General features: G+C 62.1%; 2 protein-coding genes across 4 annotated transcripts in view; both read right to left on the bottom strand.

The window, feature by feature from the left end:
* KCNN1 (potassium calcium-activated channel subfamily N member 1) overlaps positions 1–5,982 on the bottom strand; it is a 17,195-nt gene extending 11,213 nt beyond the window's left edge. Inside the window, exons 1-2 of the mRNA XM_039733345.1 lie at positions 5,635–5,982; positions 330–445 (exon numbers count right to left, since the gene is read on the bottom strand). The gene's annotated coding sequence lies outside the window, so the exon portion shown is untranslated. The remainder of the gene's footprint in view (positions 1–329; positions 446–5,634) is intronic.
* A 1,602-nt stretch (positions 5,983–7,584) lies between these two features.
* On the bottom strand, positions 7,585–14,219 carry CCDC124 (coiled-coil domain containing 124). Of its 3 annotated transcripts, none has more exons than XM_039695378.1 (5): positions 14,084–14,219; positions 12,742–12,912; positions 11,097–11,283; positions 10,387–10,501; positions 7,585–9,392 (listed from the first exon to the last, which is right to left on the bottom strand). In XM_039695378.1, the coding sequence occupies exons 2-5, from the start codon at positions 12,898–12,900 to the stop codon at positions 9,188–9,190; spliced, it is 666 nt and encodes a 221-aa protein (XP_039551312.1). In that variant the 5' UTR covers positions 12,901–12,912; positions 14,084–14,219; the 3' UTR covers positions 7,585–9,187. The 3 variants fall into 3 exon arrangements, with proteins under 3 accessions (XP_039551312.1, XP_039551321.1, XP_039551304.1); XM_039695387.1 differs by lacking the exon at positions 14,084–14,219 and adding an exon at positions 13,912–13,930; XM_039695370.1 differs by lacking the exon at positions 14,084–14,219 and having other exon boundaries at positions 12,742–13,222.
* Between the last annotated feature and the right edge of the window lie 184 nt (positions 14,220–14,403).

Genomic DNA, 14,403 nt, shown 5'->3' on the forward strand with positions numbered 1-14,403 from the left:
CCCTCAGCACCCCCCGCGACCCCTCCCCATCCTCCGGCCTCGCTGCGCCCCGAAACTGATCAGCCCCCAGTGCAGCCCCACCAGAGCACCCCAAAATATCCCAAATGCACCCCCAAAACACCCCCAGAGCACCCCAAAACATCCCAAGAGCACCCCCAGTGCACCCTAAAACACCCCAGAGCACCCCAAAACACCCCCAGAGCACCCCAAAACACCCCCAGTGCACCCCAAAATATCCCCAGCGCACCCCAAAATATCCCCAGCGCACCCCAAAACATCCCAAGAGCACCCCCAGAGCACCCCAAAACGCCCCCCGAGCCCCCCCGTACCTGCTGGGGCTCCCCGGCGCCGCCCGGGGGGGTCCCGGGGCCGTCAGGGGCTGCGGGGCCGGGGCCGGGCGCGGGGGGGGTCCGGGGGTCCGGGGGCCATGGGCTTCCCTCCACGCCTGGCCGGGGGACACGCGGCGTCAGGGGGTCCCCAAAGCCCCCCGGTGACACGCTGGGGACCCCCGGAGCTGGCACAGCCCGGGAGGGTCCTGCCCTGGCAGTGCCACCCCCCGGGGCACACTGTCCCCTGCAGCGGCGAGCGCCGGGCACGAGGGGATGGCACGGCAGTGTCCCCATAACATAAGGGACTGGCACGGCAGTGTCCCCTTGGCACGAGGGGATGGCACAGCAATGTCCCTGTTCAAGAGTGGCACCGCACCGATGACCCCATTGCATGCAGGGCCCTGTTGCACCAAGAACCCCAGTGCACGAGGGGCTGCACCACACAAAAATCCCATTGCACGAGGGGTTACATCCCATAAAAACCCCATTGCACGAGGGGTTACATCCCATAAAAACCCCATTGCACGAGGGGTTACATCCCATAAAAACCCCAGCGCACGGGTGGCTGTGTGACACTAAAACCCCATTGCACGCAGGGGCTGCACCACACAAAAATCCCATTGCACCAGGGGCTCCCCTGCACCAACAACCCCAGTGCACGAGGGGTTAAAACACATGGAAACCCCATTGCACGGGGATGGGATTGTATGGGATTGACCATATAAAAACCCCATTGCACACAGGGCTGCCCCATACAAATAACCCCGTTGCACGTGGGGTTACATCCCATAAAAACCCCATTGCACGAGGGGCTGTGTCCCACTAAACCCCCTTAGCAGAGGGCTGCACCGTACAAAAAAACCCACATCATGAGGGGATGCACCCTAAAAAAACCCCACAGCACGGGGGTTGTGTGACACTAAAACCCCATTGCAGCAGGGACTGCACCACACAAAAATCCCATTGCATGGGGGGGCTGCGTCACACTGAAACCCCATAGCGCTAAAACCCCATTGCACGAGGGGTTACATCCCATAAAAACCCCAGTGCACGAGGGGCTCTGTCACACCAAAACCCCACTGCATGAGGGGTTACATCCCGTAAAAACCCCAGTGCACAAGGGGTTACATCCCATAAAAACCCCAGTGCACGAGGGGCTCTGTCACACCAAAACCCCACTGCACGAGGGGTTACATCCCGTAAAAACCCCATTGCACAAGGGGCCCTATTGCACCAACAACCCCCTTCCACGAGGGGCTGCACCACACTAAAACCCCATACCACGGGGGGCTGTGTCACACTAAAATCCCGCTGCGCAAGGGGTTATTACATCCCATACAAACCCCAGTGCACGAGGGGCTCTGTCACACCAAAACCCCACTGCACGAGGGGTTACATCCCGTAAAAACCCCATTGCACAAGGGGCCCTATTGCACCAACAACCCCCTTCCACGAGGGGCTGCACCACACTAAAACCCCATACCACGGGGGGCTGTGTCACACTAAAATCCCGCTGCGCAAGGGGTTACATCACACTAAAACCCCGTTCCACAAGGGGCTGCACCGTACCAAAAACCCCATAGCATGGGTGGCTGTGTCACACCAAAACCCCATTGCTGAGGGGCCCTATAGCACCAAGAAACCTGTTCCACGAGGGGCTGCTTCACACCAAAACCCCACAGCATGAGGGGTTACATCACACCAAAACCCCATTCCATGGGGGGCTGTCACACCAGAACCCCACAGCATGGGGGACAGCGTGACACCAAAACCCCACAGCACAGGGGGTTGTCACACAATACCCCACAGCCTTGGGGTGTGGGGTTTTGTGTGACGAGCATGAGCGGCCCCACTGCTCCCCCCCATCGCCGCCCCACAAAACCCCCCTCACACAACCCCCCAAACCCCACAAACCCCACAGGAGCCCCGCGGGCGCTCCCCCATCCCTGCAGCGCCTCCCCGGCTTCGGGAGCTGTCGCCACCAGCAGGGGACAGTCCCCCTGTCCCCCTGTCCCCCTGTCCCTATTCCCGGGGCCCGCGGGGGTCCCGCGCTCCCGGAGCCGCCCCCGGAGCCGCCCCCGGTGCCCCGGGAGCGGGGCCGGGCCTGGCTCCCCTCCAGGACCGGATCGTTTTCTCTCCGTTCTGCCAAATTTATCGCAGGAAAATGGGCTCCCGTTTCCTTCTCACATCCGAAAAACCGCAGCGGGCAGGGCCGGGGGGGGAATGCTCCCCCCGCACCCTTCAGCGCCCTGCCCCGAGGCTGTGCCCGGCCCCACAGCCGGGAAAAGTTTTTGTCACCTCAGATGGGGCTGGGTGAGGCCACCGCGGGCTGGGGACAGTAAATATTTCATCGGGCACCGCTCCGTGGTGGCTTCACTGCTCCGGATGGCGGCAGAAGGGCCCGGATCCATCTTCCCCCTGCCCGAGCATCCTCGGGGATGGATCCCGCATCGCGGGGAGGCCTCATGTCCCCGTCCCTGTCCCTGTCCCCATCCCCTGGCCCCATCCCTGGCCCTGTGCCTGTCCCCTATTCCTGTCCCTGTCCCTATTCCTGTCCCCTCTCCCTGTCCCCTATTCCCTATTCCTGTCCTCTGTCCCTGTCCCCATCCCCTGTCCCTGTGCCTGTCCCCTATTCCCAATTCCTGTCCCTGCCCCTATTCCTGTCCCCTATTCCCTATTCCTGTCCCTGTCCCCATCCTCTATCCGTGTCCCTGTTTCTATCCCCTGTCCCCTGCCCCTGTCCCCAAGGGGACGCCCTGCCTGGTGGCCGCATGCCCAGGGTGGGGTGCACAGGGTGGTCCTGCCTGTCCCCATTGTCCCCAAGGCGTGGATGGGCATGGGGACACGGCAGGTCCACGGTCACCGCGTGTCCTTGAGCCACAGCCACCAACGTCCCTGCTCCGGGAGGTGACACGGCCGCAGGACACCGCGGGTGGCTCTGCCACCCCCCACACGGTGACAATGGACAAGGGGGAGCAGCAGATGCCACCACGCTGGGGCAGGACCCTCGGGAGGGGACAGCAAAGGGGTCGTGAGGGTGACACCGGCCGCGACAGCACTTCCCGCGGCAGGGACAGGCGTGGGGACACCACGGCCAGGCTGCAGCGCCCCGGGGGTGACAGCGGGGTGGCATCGGCGACAAGGGGAGCAACTGCAGAGGAGGGGGGGGGCGCGGCCATAAATAGCGGCTGATTTATTCATTTATTCATTTATCCCCCCTCGCTAATTCCTGCCCGGGCACCGCGGGGGATGGGGCAGCGCTGCGGGTGGCACCGCGGGGACAGCGGGGTGACCCGGCCCGGGGTCACCGGGGCTCCCCGCCAGTCGCCGCCGCGGCCCGGGGGCACCAAGTGCGTCAGACCCCCGGCTGCCCCCCCCAAATCCACCGCGTGGCCCCGGTTCCTGCCGCCGCCGCCAAGCCCGGGCCATATGTCCCAGGCCGGGAGCAGCTGGCGGTGCCCGCGGGAGCCCCCGGCCCCCGCTGCCCGCCCGCGGCGAGGGGCGGGCCGGGGGCGGCACCGCGCTGCCCCCGAGGCCAGGGCAGGGGGGCTCGCTGGGCTTGGGGGGGACACGGAACCGGCGGGACGAGGCCACGCCGCTCCCCAAAAAGCAGCGGGATGGCTCAGCCCAGCCGTGCCACCGGGGGACCCCCGGGGGTGGCAACGCCCGCGACCCCCCGGTCCCCCCGTGCCGCCCCCCTGGCACGGCGGGGTGGGGGCAGAGGGGCAGCGCCCGGCGCTGGGGGGTTTCCCCCACGCAGGAACGAGCCCGGTGCCATCCGTGGGGCGTCCGTGTGTCCCCCCGGAGCGCAGGGAGGTGGCAGACCCGCGGGGACACGCGGGGACACCCGCAGCTCCCCGGACCCGCCGCGACGCCGGGGAATCCCCGCCTGGCGCCGGGGTCTCCCCGAGAAAATCCCTCCGCAGAGCCCCGCCGGGACACCCGGCACCGCCGCTGCACCGGGGGACACGGCCACCGCCCCCGTGTCCCCGGGGGTGGCAGGGACAGCCGCGATCCCCCCTCGCGACACCCCCAACCCAAGGGGGGACCCCATCCCCATCCCGCCCGCCGCGGGAGGGGACGCGCGGCCGGGGACACCGTACCTGTGTGGGGCTGGGCTGGGGGGTCCCGGGGGGTGCAGCGGGGGGGTCCGGGCTCCCCACGCCCCCCCCTTGGCCGCCACCGCGCCGGCGTCCCCAGACAAAGCCGCCACCGCGCCGGGCTCTCCCTGCGCCTCCCCCACTCTCGGCTCGAAAGGACAAAGCCGCTCCGCCTGGCTGCCCCCGCCGGGCCACCGCGACCCCCGCCCGGGGCCACCCGGGGGGGACACGGCCGTGCCCGCCCCCCCGGCACCGCCACAAAGCCCTCGGACAGGGGGGGTCCCCCAAAGCTCGCCCACGCCCTCGCGGAGCCCGGCGTCCCCACTGCAGGGCGGGGGTCCCCACCCTGAGGAGGGGTCCCCGCGGTGTCCCCCCCACCAGCGCAGGGTCCCCAGCGGTGCGCCAAGGTCACCGGGAAGGTCGCGGGGGGCGGGAAGGCCCCCGTGTGTCCCCACGGTCCCCGCCTCGACGGCTGCACGTCGAAGGCACGAGGGCCACGCGGGGCGCGGAGCCCCCGGAGCCCCCCCGGGCCCGCCGGATCCGGTGGCGGAGGACGCGCCACCCCGGTGTCACAGCCGTGTTTGTGGCCCGGGGTCCCCCTGCTTTTGGGGGCTCCTGAGCCGGGTGTCACCCCGCTGTGCCATCGGTGTCACTCCCCAGTGCCACCAGTGCCACCCCGCTGTGCCATCGGTGTCACTCCCCAGTGCCACCAGTGCCACCCCGCTGTGCCATCGGTGTCACTCCCCAGTGCCACCAGTGCCATCCCAGCAGCTGGCGGCCAAACCCAGGGGAGCCCCGAGTGCCGCCAAGCCCTCAGCCGTGCTCACGCCTTTGGTGACAGCAGCCACATTGTCCCCAAGGACGGGAACCCCCAAATCCCCCGACTCCATCAGCCGGGGGTGCCCCGCGCAGCCGAACCCCGCAGGGAGGGGCGTCCCTGATGTCCCCACACCAGGGAGGGAGTCCCCAGTGTCCCCACACCACAACACCCCCCAGACAGGACATCCCCGCTGTCCCCACCCTCGTCACCCCCCAGGCAGGACATCTCGGCTGTCCCCACACCCCCAGCGAGGGAGTCCCCGCTGTCCCCACACCGGGGAACGCCACGCGCGGGGTCCCCCCCGCTGCCACCCCCGGGGTGTCCCCCCCTCCGCCGCCACCCCCGGGGTGTCCCCCGCTCCGCCGCCACCCCCGCGCCCGCTCACTTGTCACGGCCCCGGTGCCACGGGGAGCGTCGGGGGGCGCGGGGGGCGGCGGGGACACGCGGCGGGGGCGGCGGGCGCTGCCGGCTCCGGGCTCGGCGGAGCGACACTGGCGACAACGGCAGCGTGCGGGGGGGGCCGGGGGCTTCCCCGCCCCACGCCCCCGCGTCCCCCCCCGGCAGGGCAGTGACCTTGAGGCCGCGGCGCTGGCGGTGGGTGGCAGCCCGCGATATTTTTAGCCGGGCGCTGTCACTCCCAGCGCGTCCTCATTGTCACCGCCGGGGGCTCCTCCCGCGCCCCCCCCTCCCGCCCCCCGCCGCACCGGAGGGGGCTGAGCAGGCCCCGGACACCCCCGAGCCTCTGAACACCGGGGAACCCCGGTTTTGGGGGGGGGATTCCCGGTTTTTGGGGGATGATGCCCGGTTTTGGGGGGGGGTCTCGGTGCCAGCCGCCCCCGCATGTCCCCCCCCGCTCGTTGCCATGGCAATGCCCCATTCCCCCCCCCCACCTCCAGTGATGGAAAAAGGGGGAGGGGAGTCCCGGAGGGGGGAGGGGCGGGGAATCCCCTCCCTTCTTCGCCCCTCCCCCACTGCGGCGGGGATCCCCGAGGTGGGGGGGGACACCGGGACCCTCCCCGCACTGCGGGATTCCCCAAAATCCCGTGGGAAACGGGGGATCCCCCGCTAATCCCGCCCCTCCCCCCGCGGGGGGATTCCCCCCTTTAATGGGGACCCCCGGCACGGAGGGGATCCCCCAAATCCCCTAAAGCACAGCGGGGGACCCCGGAAACGCTTTGGGGTGCCCTCAATCCCCCCTGATCCCATGGGGCTGATCTGGGGGGGAGAGGGGACACCGGGAATGGGACTGGGAATGGGAAAGGGGAATGGGATTGGGGTTGGGAATGGGGAACAGGGAATGGGAACGGGGATGGGATTGGGAATGGGAAAGGGGATGGGATTGGGAATGGGAACGGGGAATGGGATTGGGAATGGGAATGGGGAACAGGAATGGGAACAGGGAATGGAAACGGGGATGGGATTGGGAACGGGGATGGGATTGGGAATGGGAAAGGGGAATGGGATTGGGGTTGGGGTTGGGAATGGGGAATGGGGAACAGGGAATGGGAATGGGGATGGGATTGGTGTTGGGAATGGGATTGGGGTTGGGAATGGGGAACGGGAATGGGGAACAGGGAATGGGAATGGGGATGGGATTGGGAATGGGAAAGGGGAATGGGATTGGGGTAGGGAATGGGGAACAGGAATGGGGAACAGGGAATGGAAACGGGGATCGGATTGGGAATGGGAAAGGGGAACAGGGAATGGAAATGGGGATGGGATTGGGAACGGGGATGGGATTGGGAATGGGAACGGGGAACAGGGAATGGGAATGGGATTGGGAATGGGAAAGGGGAATGGGATTGGTGTTGGGAATGGGGAACAGGAATGGGGATGGGAATGGGGAACAGGATTGGGAATGGGAAAGGGGAACGGGAATGGGGACGGGGATGGGATTCGGAATGGGGAATGGGAAAGGGGAACAGGGCATGGGAACGGGGAATGGCAACGGGAAAGAATGGAGATGGGGAATGGGAAGGGGGTATGGGAATGTGGATAGGGCACGGGGATGGGAATGAGGAATGGGAACAGGGATGGGAAAAGGAAGGGAATTTGGAAGGGGAGAGGAATGGGAATTGGAATTCCCAGGATGGGAACAGGGGGAGCCAGGAAGGGTTCCCAGCTCCCAGGGGTTCCTCATTCCAGGAGCAGCGGGAATGGGGGATTCCCCCCCCAGGAACAGCCCAGGGGGTCCCAGGGAAACTCCCCAGTCCAAGCAGGAATCCCACCCCCAATTCCAGCGGGATCTTCCACATTTTCAGGGATAAAACTGAGCAAGGAGGGAAAGAATCCCCCCAAACCCTTCCCAAGTTACTCCTTCCCCAATTTAATGGGATTTTTTTTTTTCTTTAAATTTTTAATTGGATTCAAACACACCAAACTCACACAAAGGGATGATGGGGGGGGGGTCACTCCTCCCTGGCTGGATTTGGGAATTCTGGGATGTGGGAACAGGGCCCAGCCCAGGGGGGGCAGCCCCAAAAAGAGGGAAAAGGATGAGGCTGGATGAATCCCATGGGATTTTGGGAAGTTGGGTGGCACCTCCAGGCCGATTCCTGGGAAGGAATTTCATTCCCAAAGGATGGGAATCCCTCCTCCGAGTGGATTTGGGGCTCCAGCATTCCAGGGGACAGTGGGAATGTCACCTGGAGTGCCTGTCCCCCCTGGGAAAGGCTTTTCCCACTCCCCCGAGGGATTTTCCCTCTTCCCAACACTTCTGCCCCAATCCCAAAGGAAACAGGACCAAGGATAGCCCAAACCCCAAAGGAAATGGCACCAGGGACCTCAGGGATGAGCCAATCCCAAAGGAAATGGGAGCAGGGATTTCAGGGACATCCCAATCCCAAAGGAAATGGCACCAGTCCCAAAGGAAATGGGAGAAGGGATTTCAGGGATATCCCAATCCCAAAGAAACAGAAGCAGGAATTTCAGGGATATCCCAATCCCAAAGGAAACAGGAGCAGGGATCTCAGGGATATCCCAATCCCAAAACAAACAGGAGCAGGATTTCAGGGACATCCCAGTTCCAGAGGAAACAGGAGCAGGAATTTCAGGGACATCCCAAAGCAAAGAGGAGCAGGCAGGACTTTCAGGGATATCCCAAAGGAAACAGAACCAGGATTTCAGGGACATCCCAGGAGCAGGTATTTCAGGGATATCCCAATCCCAAAGAAACAGGAACAGGGATTTCAGGGACTTCCCAAAGGAAATAGGAGCAGGGATCTCAGAGATATCCCAATCCCAAGGAAACAGGAGCAGGATTTCAAGGCTATCCCAAAGAAACAGGAGCAGGATCTCAGGGATATCCCAATCCCAAAGCAAACAGGAGCAGGAATTTCAGGGACATCCCAAAGCAAAGAGGAGCAGGGATCTCAGGGATATCCCAATCCCAAAACAAACAGGAGCAGGATTTCAGGGACATCCCAGTTCCAGAGGAAACAGGAGCAGGAATTTCAGGGACATCCCAAAGCAAAGAGGAGCAGGGATCTCAGGGCTATCCCAAAGAAACAGGAGCAGGGATCTCAGGGATATCCCAAAGAAACAGGAGCAGGGATCTCAGGGCTATCCCAATCCCAACCCCAAAGCAAACAGGAGCAGGATTTCAGGGATATATCCCAAAGACCCAGGAGCAGGGATCTCAGGGACATCCCAATCCCAAAGAACCAGGAGCAGGATCTCAGGCGAGACCCAGGCTCTGGCATCTCTTCGGGCTCACACCCCAGGAGCACTTTCCACGTGACAACTCCAGAATCCCACGGAGGGGACGCCGAGGGCAGCCGGGAGCTGCTTCCCGCAGGGAATTCCAGGAAGGAGAAGGCGCCATCAGTCCGACCTCCAGCTCGCCCCAAACCCACGGCGGGGAGAGAGAGAGAGACACAAAAAACCCCAAAAGGCCCACGGGGGCCGGTCCTGGCGGGGATCCCAGTCCGGGCAGCTGCCTAGGGGTGGCTGTTGTAGGGTTTGTGCCGCTGGTTCAGGGGGTTCTCGGGGGACCTCATCCACTCCTTCTTGAGCAGCTGGCGCAGCTGGCTCAGCCGCATGTTGGGGTTGTCCCGCCGCAGCCGCGGCAGCTGCAGCTCCTCGAAGGCGGCGAAGGCGGCGCGGAGACGGCGCTCGGGGTGGCGCTCCAGGGGCTGGGACACGCTGGGGACACAGGGACATGGTCACAGGGGATAGGGACACACTGGGGACACAGGGACACGGTCACGGGGGTGGGACATGGTCACGGGGGGATGGGACACGCTGGGACACGCTGGGGACACAGGGACACGGTCACGGGGTGGGACATGGTCACGGGGGGATGGGGACATGGTCACGGGGGGATGGGACACGCGGGTGGGACACACTGGGGACAGAGGGGACACGGTCACGGGGGGATGGGGACATGCTGGGGACAGAGGGACACAGTCAAGGAGGGTGGGACATGGTGGGGACAGAGGGACACGGTCACGGGGGATAGGGACACACTGGGGACACAGGGACATAGTCACAGAGGGTGGGACACACTGGGGACAGAGGGACACGGTCATGGGGGGTGGGGACATGGTCACAGGGGGATGGGACACACTGGGACACGCTGGGGACACAGGGACATAGTCACAGAGGGCGGGACACACTGGGGACAGAGGGACACGGTCATGGGGGGTGGGGACATGCTTGGGACAGGGGGGGACATGGTCGGGGGGACAGGGACATGGGGGACAGGGACATGCTGGGGACAGGAACATGGTCAGGAGAGAAGGGGGACACGCTGAGGACAGAGCAGGACATGGTCATAGGGGGACAGGGACACAGTCAGAGGGGGACGGGGACATGCTGGGGACAGGGAGGGACATGATCCCAAAGGAAACGGCACCAGGGACAGCCTGATCCCAAGGGAAATGGAATCAGGGACCCCCCCAATCCCACAGGAGCCCCCCAGGAATTCCATGGACACCCCAAGCCCACAGGAACCCCCCAGGAATTCCAGGGACACCCCAATCCCACAGGATCTCCCGGATCCCCCAGTCCCACAGCACCTCCATCCCTCCCACCCCAAATCCCGGATTCCCGCCGGGATCCGAACCCCGGGGGGGTTCAGGGACCATCCCTGGGGGATTCTGGGGGGATTTGGGGGGATTTTGGGGTCGGGGCGCACCTGAGGGCGGCGATGGCGTCCTCGATGCTGCGCGCCTCCACAGCGCCCTCCTCAGGCAGCCGCCGGTTCAGGTTCTCCTCCAGCGGCAGCTCCAGGTGCGATTTCTCCTTCTCCACTGCCGGGAAAACCGGGAATGCTGAGGGATTCCCTCGGGAAAACCGACTGTCCCTCTGGAAAACTCGGGTTTTCCCTTAAAACCACTCCCCGGGAAATTTTCCCCTCTAAAAATCTCAATTTTTCGTCTAAAAACCTCCAATTTTTCATCTGGAAAATTCTATTTTTTTTTCCCTTGGAAAACTCATTTTTTTTCCTAAAAAACAATCAGTTTTTCCTCCGCAAAAGGAAATGTGGGAATGGGAAACATGAAATATGGGATTGGGAATGGGAAATGTGAAATGTGGGAATAGGAAATGGGAAATGTGGGATTGAGAATGGGAAACGTGGGAATGGGAAATGTGGGATTGGGAAAGACATGGACACGGCAAATTAAGAAGCCCAGGAGTAAAAATCACAGAATTTTACAGAATTCCACATCCAGAAAGAGCTTTGGGATCAAGCCCAACGCCAAACCCCATCCCCAAAGCGCCATATCCAGGATTTTTGGGGACAATTCCAGGGAATGGGAATCCCAAACCCCCCAGAGCCACTCCCAAGGTCTCTCCTGGAGCAGCAGCAGCCCCCAGGCCAGAATTCCCAGGGAATTCCCAAACCTGCATCCGTGTTTTCCTTCTGCTGCTGCTCCTTGCGGACGTTCTCCTCGATCTGGGCGCGGGTGATTTTCCCAGGATTTCCCTGCTTGGGAGTTTTCCCTTTGAGCTTGGAGTCCTCCTCCTCCAGCAGCCGCTGCAGCTCCTTGCGGCGCTCCAGCTGCTCCAGGCGCCGCTTCTCCCGCTCCTCCTGGGAATGGACACGGATCTGGCACTCCAGGGGGGTCACACCCACCCCAGGAAGGTGGGAATTCCCTGGGATGGCACCTCGGGAGTGAGGGACCCATGGATGGATCCATGGATGGATCCATGAAAGGATTCATGGATGAACCCACGGATGGATCCATGGAAGGATACATGGAAGGATTCATCAATGAATCCATGGATTCATGGATGGACCCATGGAAGGACCCATGGATCAACCCTTGGATGGACCTGTGGATCGATGGACCCATGGATGGATCCAAGGACTCATGGATCCATGGATGGATTCATGGATGGGTCGATAGATGGATCCTTGGATGGATTCATGGATGGGTCAATAGATGGATCCATGGATGGATTCATGGATGGATCCATGGATGGATCCATGGATGGGTCAAGAGATGGATCCATGGATGGATTCATGGATGGATCCATGGATGGATCCATGGATGGGTCAAGAGATGGATCCATGGATGGATTCATGGATGAACCCACGGATGGATCCATGGAAGGATACATGGAAGGATTCATCAATGAATCCATGGATTCATGGATGGATTAGTGGATGGACCCATGGATTGATGGACCCACGGATGGACCCATGGATGGATGGATCCAAGGATGGATTCCTGAAAGGATTCATGACTGAATCCATGGATGGATCCATCCATGGACCCATGGATGCAGCAGATCCAGGCGCCGCTTCTCCCACTCCTCCTGGGAATGGACATGGATCTGTCACTCTAGAGGGGTCACACCCGACTCAGGAGCTGGGAATTCCCTGGGATGGAACCCGGGGTGATGGACCCATGGATGGATCCATGGAAGGACCCATGGAAGGATTCATTAATGAATCCATGGATTCATGGATGGATTCATGGATGGATCCATGGATGGGTCAATAGATGAACCCATGGATGGATTCATGGAAAGATTCATTAATGAATCCATGGATTCATGGATGGATTAATGGATGAACCCACAGACGGATTCATGGAAGGATCCATGGAAGGATTCATCAATAGATTCATGGATGGATTAATGGATGGACCCATGGATGGATCCATGGAGGGATCCATGGATGAACCCATGGAAAGATCCATAGATTGATCCATGGAAGGATTCATGGATGGATGGACACAAGCTTGGATTCATTGATGGACCCATGGAAGGATCCATGAATGAATCCATGGATTCATGGATGGATTCATGGATTGATGGACCCATGGATGGACCCATGGATGGATGGATCCATGGATTCATGGATGGACCAATGGATGGATCCAAGGACTCATGGATCCATGGATGGATTCATGGATGGACCCACGGACGGATCAGCTCCAGCTGCTCCAGGCGCTTCTCCCGCTCCTCCTGGGATTGGCACAGGGATCCCCAGGGGTCACACCCGCCCCAGGAACCTCCTCCCTGGGATTTGGGATCCCACCTTCCTCTGCTCCTTCCTCAGGACGTGTTTGTCCTCGTCCTTCCAGAGCTCATCCTCCAGCTCCTGCTGCCGCCGCGCCTCCGCCGCCGCCTTGGCCTCGGCCCTGCGGGCGCGCGCCGCCGCCGACTTGCTGTTCTCCCCCTGGAATTTCTTGGGCATTCCTCAAACCCTCTGGGAAACCGGGAGAAATCGGGGTTCCGCACGGATCTGGGGTCGGTTTTTTGGGTTGTTTTTTTTTTCACGGGGTAAGTTGGGATTGAGGTTTGAGGCCAGGCTGGGAGTTTGCACGCTCGGAGGTTTGCAGGGATGGGGAATAAAAGTTCCCAAGGTTTCCCTCCCCAGTTTCCCTCAGGATTCTCCAGTCCCTTCCCAAAAATTCTCCAGCCATTTCCCAGAAATTCTCCAGCCATTTCCCAAAAATTCTCCACCTTCTTCCCAGAAATTCTCCAGCCCCTTCCCAGTTTCCCTCAGGAATTCTGCAGCCCCCTCCCAGAAATTCTCCATTCCCTTCCCAAAAATTCTCCAGCCCCTCCCCAGATTCTAGGGATTTGGAGAAGGGAAAAGTCCCCAAAACCGAGTTAAAAACTGGGCTCGTCCCCCTGATTTATCCCAGATTTACCCCAACCCCAGGTCGGGATAAACCTGGGATAGATTTCCCAGATTTCCTCCAGATCCCAAATCTGCTCCCTCCTGGCCAAACTCCAGCCTCTCAGCCCATGGAAAAAGCACCTGGAAGTCCAAAAAAATCCCGAGCCAGAAAAAAACGGGATTGAGGTGTCTCTACCCCGATCCAGGGAGGAGAGAAACTCCTTGAATTTGGAGAAACAGCCCCAAAAATGGGCTGGCACTGTTATCCAGGGTGGGAAAAGTCAAATCCAAGGAAAAAGGGACCTTTCAAATCAACCAAACACGGGGAAAATCGCAGCTTTGGGAGCTCTGGGGCGGAATCTTTGATTTTAACAGTAGCTAATTGTTAATTTAACGAATTAAAAACAAACGGGCTGCTGCATTCCCGAGGTCTGCCCAGCCTGGGATGGATTCAACCCTTCCTCCCGCCTGGAACATCCTCGGAGCCATCCTCAAATCCTTTTTCCTGCATTTTCACCCTCCCTAAAATCCCTTTTCCCGCCCCCGAGCCCGCCCGGGAGCGGTACCGGGGCAGGGCCTCACCTGAGGGGCGGCAAAAAGGGACCCCCGGGCCTGTCCCACCGCCCCGGGCCTCCCCCCCCCGCCACGCCGCGGTGTCCCCGCTGCCCCCGGGGCCGTCCCTTCCCCTCGCTCCCGGCCCGGGCCCGGCCCGGTCCCTCCGCCCCGCCCGGCCCCGAACCGGCCCCGCTCCTACCGGGCCCCGCCGCCCCGGCCGTCGCGCGCTTTGTGCGTCATCACCGCGCGCCGTCACCCCCCCCATAGACGGGGCGGGCAGGGCGCCGCCGCCATGTTTGTTAAGGGCGCGGCCGGGTACAACTTTGCTGTTTCTTTGCGGGAGAGGCGGCGGAGGGAGAGGAAGGAGCGGAGGGAGCGGCGGAGAGCCCCGCTCAGGGCGGCGCGGCGGAAAAATCCGCGGGGAATTCGAGCAGCTCCCGCCGGTAGCGGAGGTTCTGCCCGGTTCAAAGATGGCGGCGCCCTGAGCGGCTCCTGAGGGGGTGGGTGGGGCTTAAAAGG

This window comes from Passer montanus, unplaced genomic scaffold, assembly GCF_014805655.1.
Source record: "Passer montanus isolate IOZ18808 unplaced genomic scaffold, ASM1480565v1 scaffold112, whole genome shotgun sequence".
In the NCBI taxonomy this organism is placed as follows: domain Eukaryota; kingdom Metazoa; phylum Chordata; class Aves; order Passeriformes; family Passeridae; genus Passer; species Passer montanus.

Bases quoted from the DNA above. Each gene is read 5' to 3' on its own strand.
- CCDC124 (XM_039695378.1), bottom strand. From the start codon at position 12,900: ATGCCCAAGAAATTCCAGGGGGAGAACAGCAAGTCGGCGGCGGCGCGC. The intron at 10,502-11,096 runs GTTTGGGAATTC...TTTTCCCGGCAG, and splicing joins GAAGGAAAACACGGATGCAG to TGGAGAAGGAGAAATCGCAC. The intron at 9,393-10,386 runs GTGCGCCCCGAC...CTGTGTCCCCAG, and splicing joins GACGCCATCGCCGCCCTCAG to CGTGTCCCAGCCCCTGGAGC.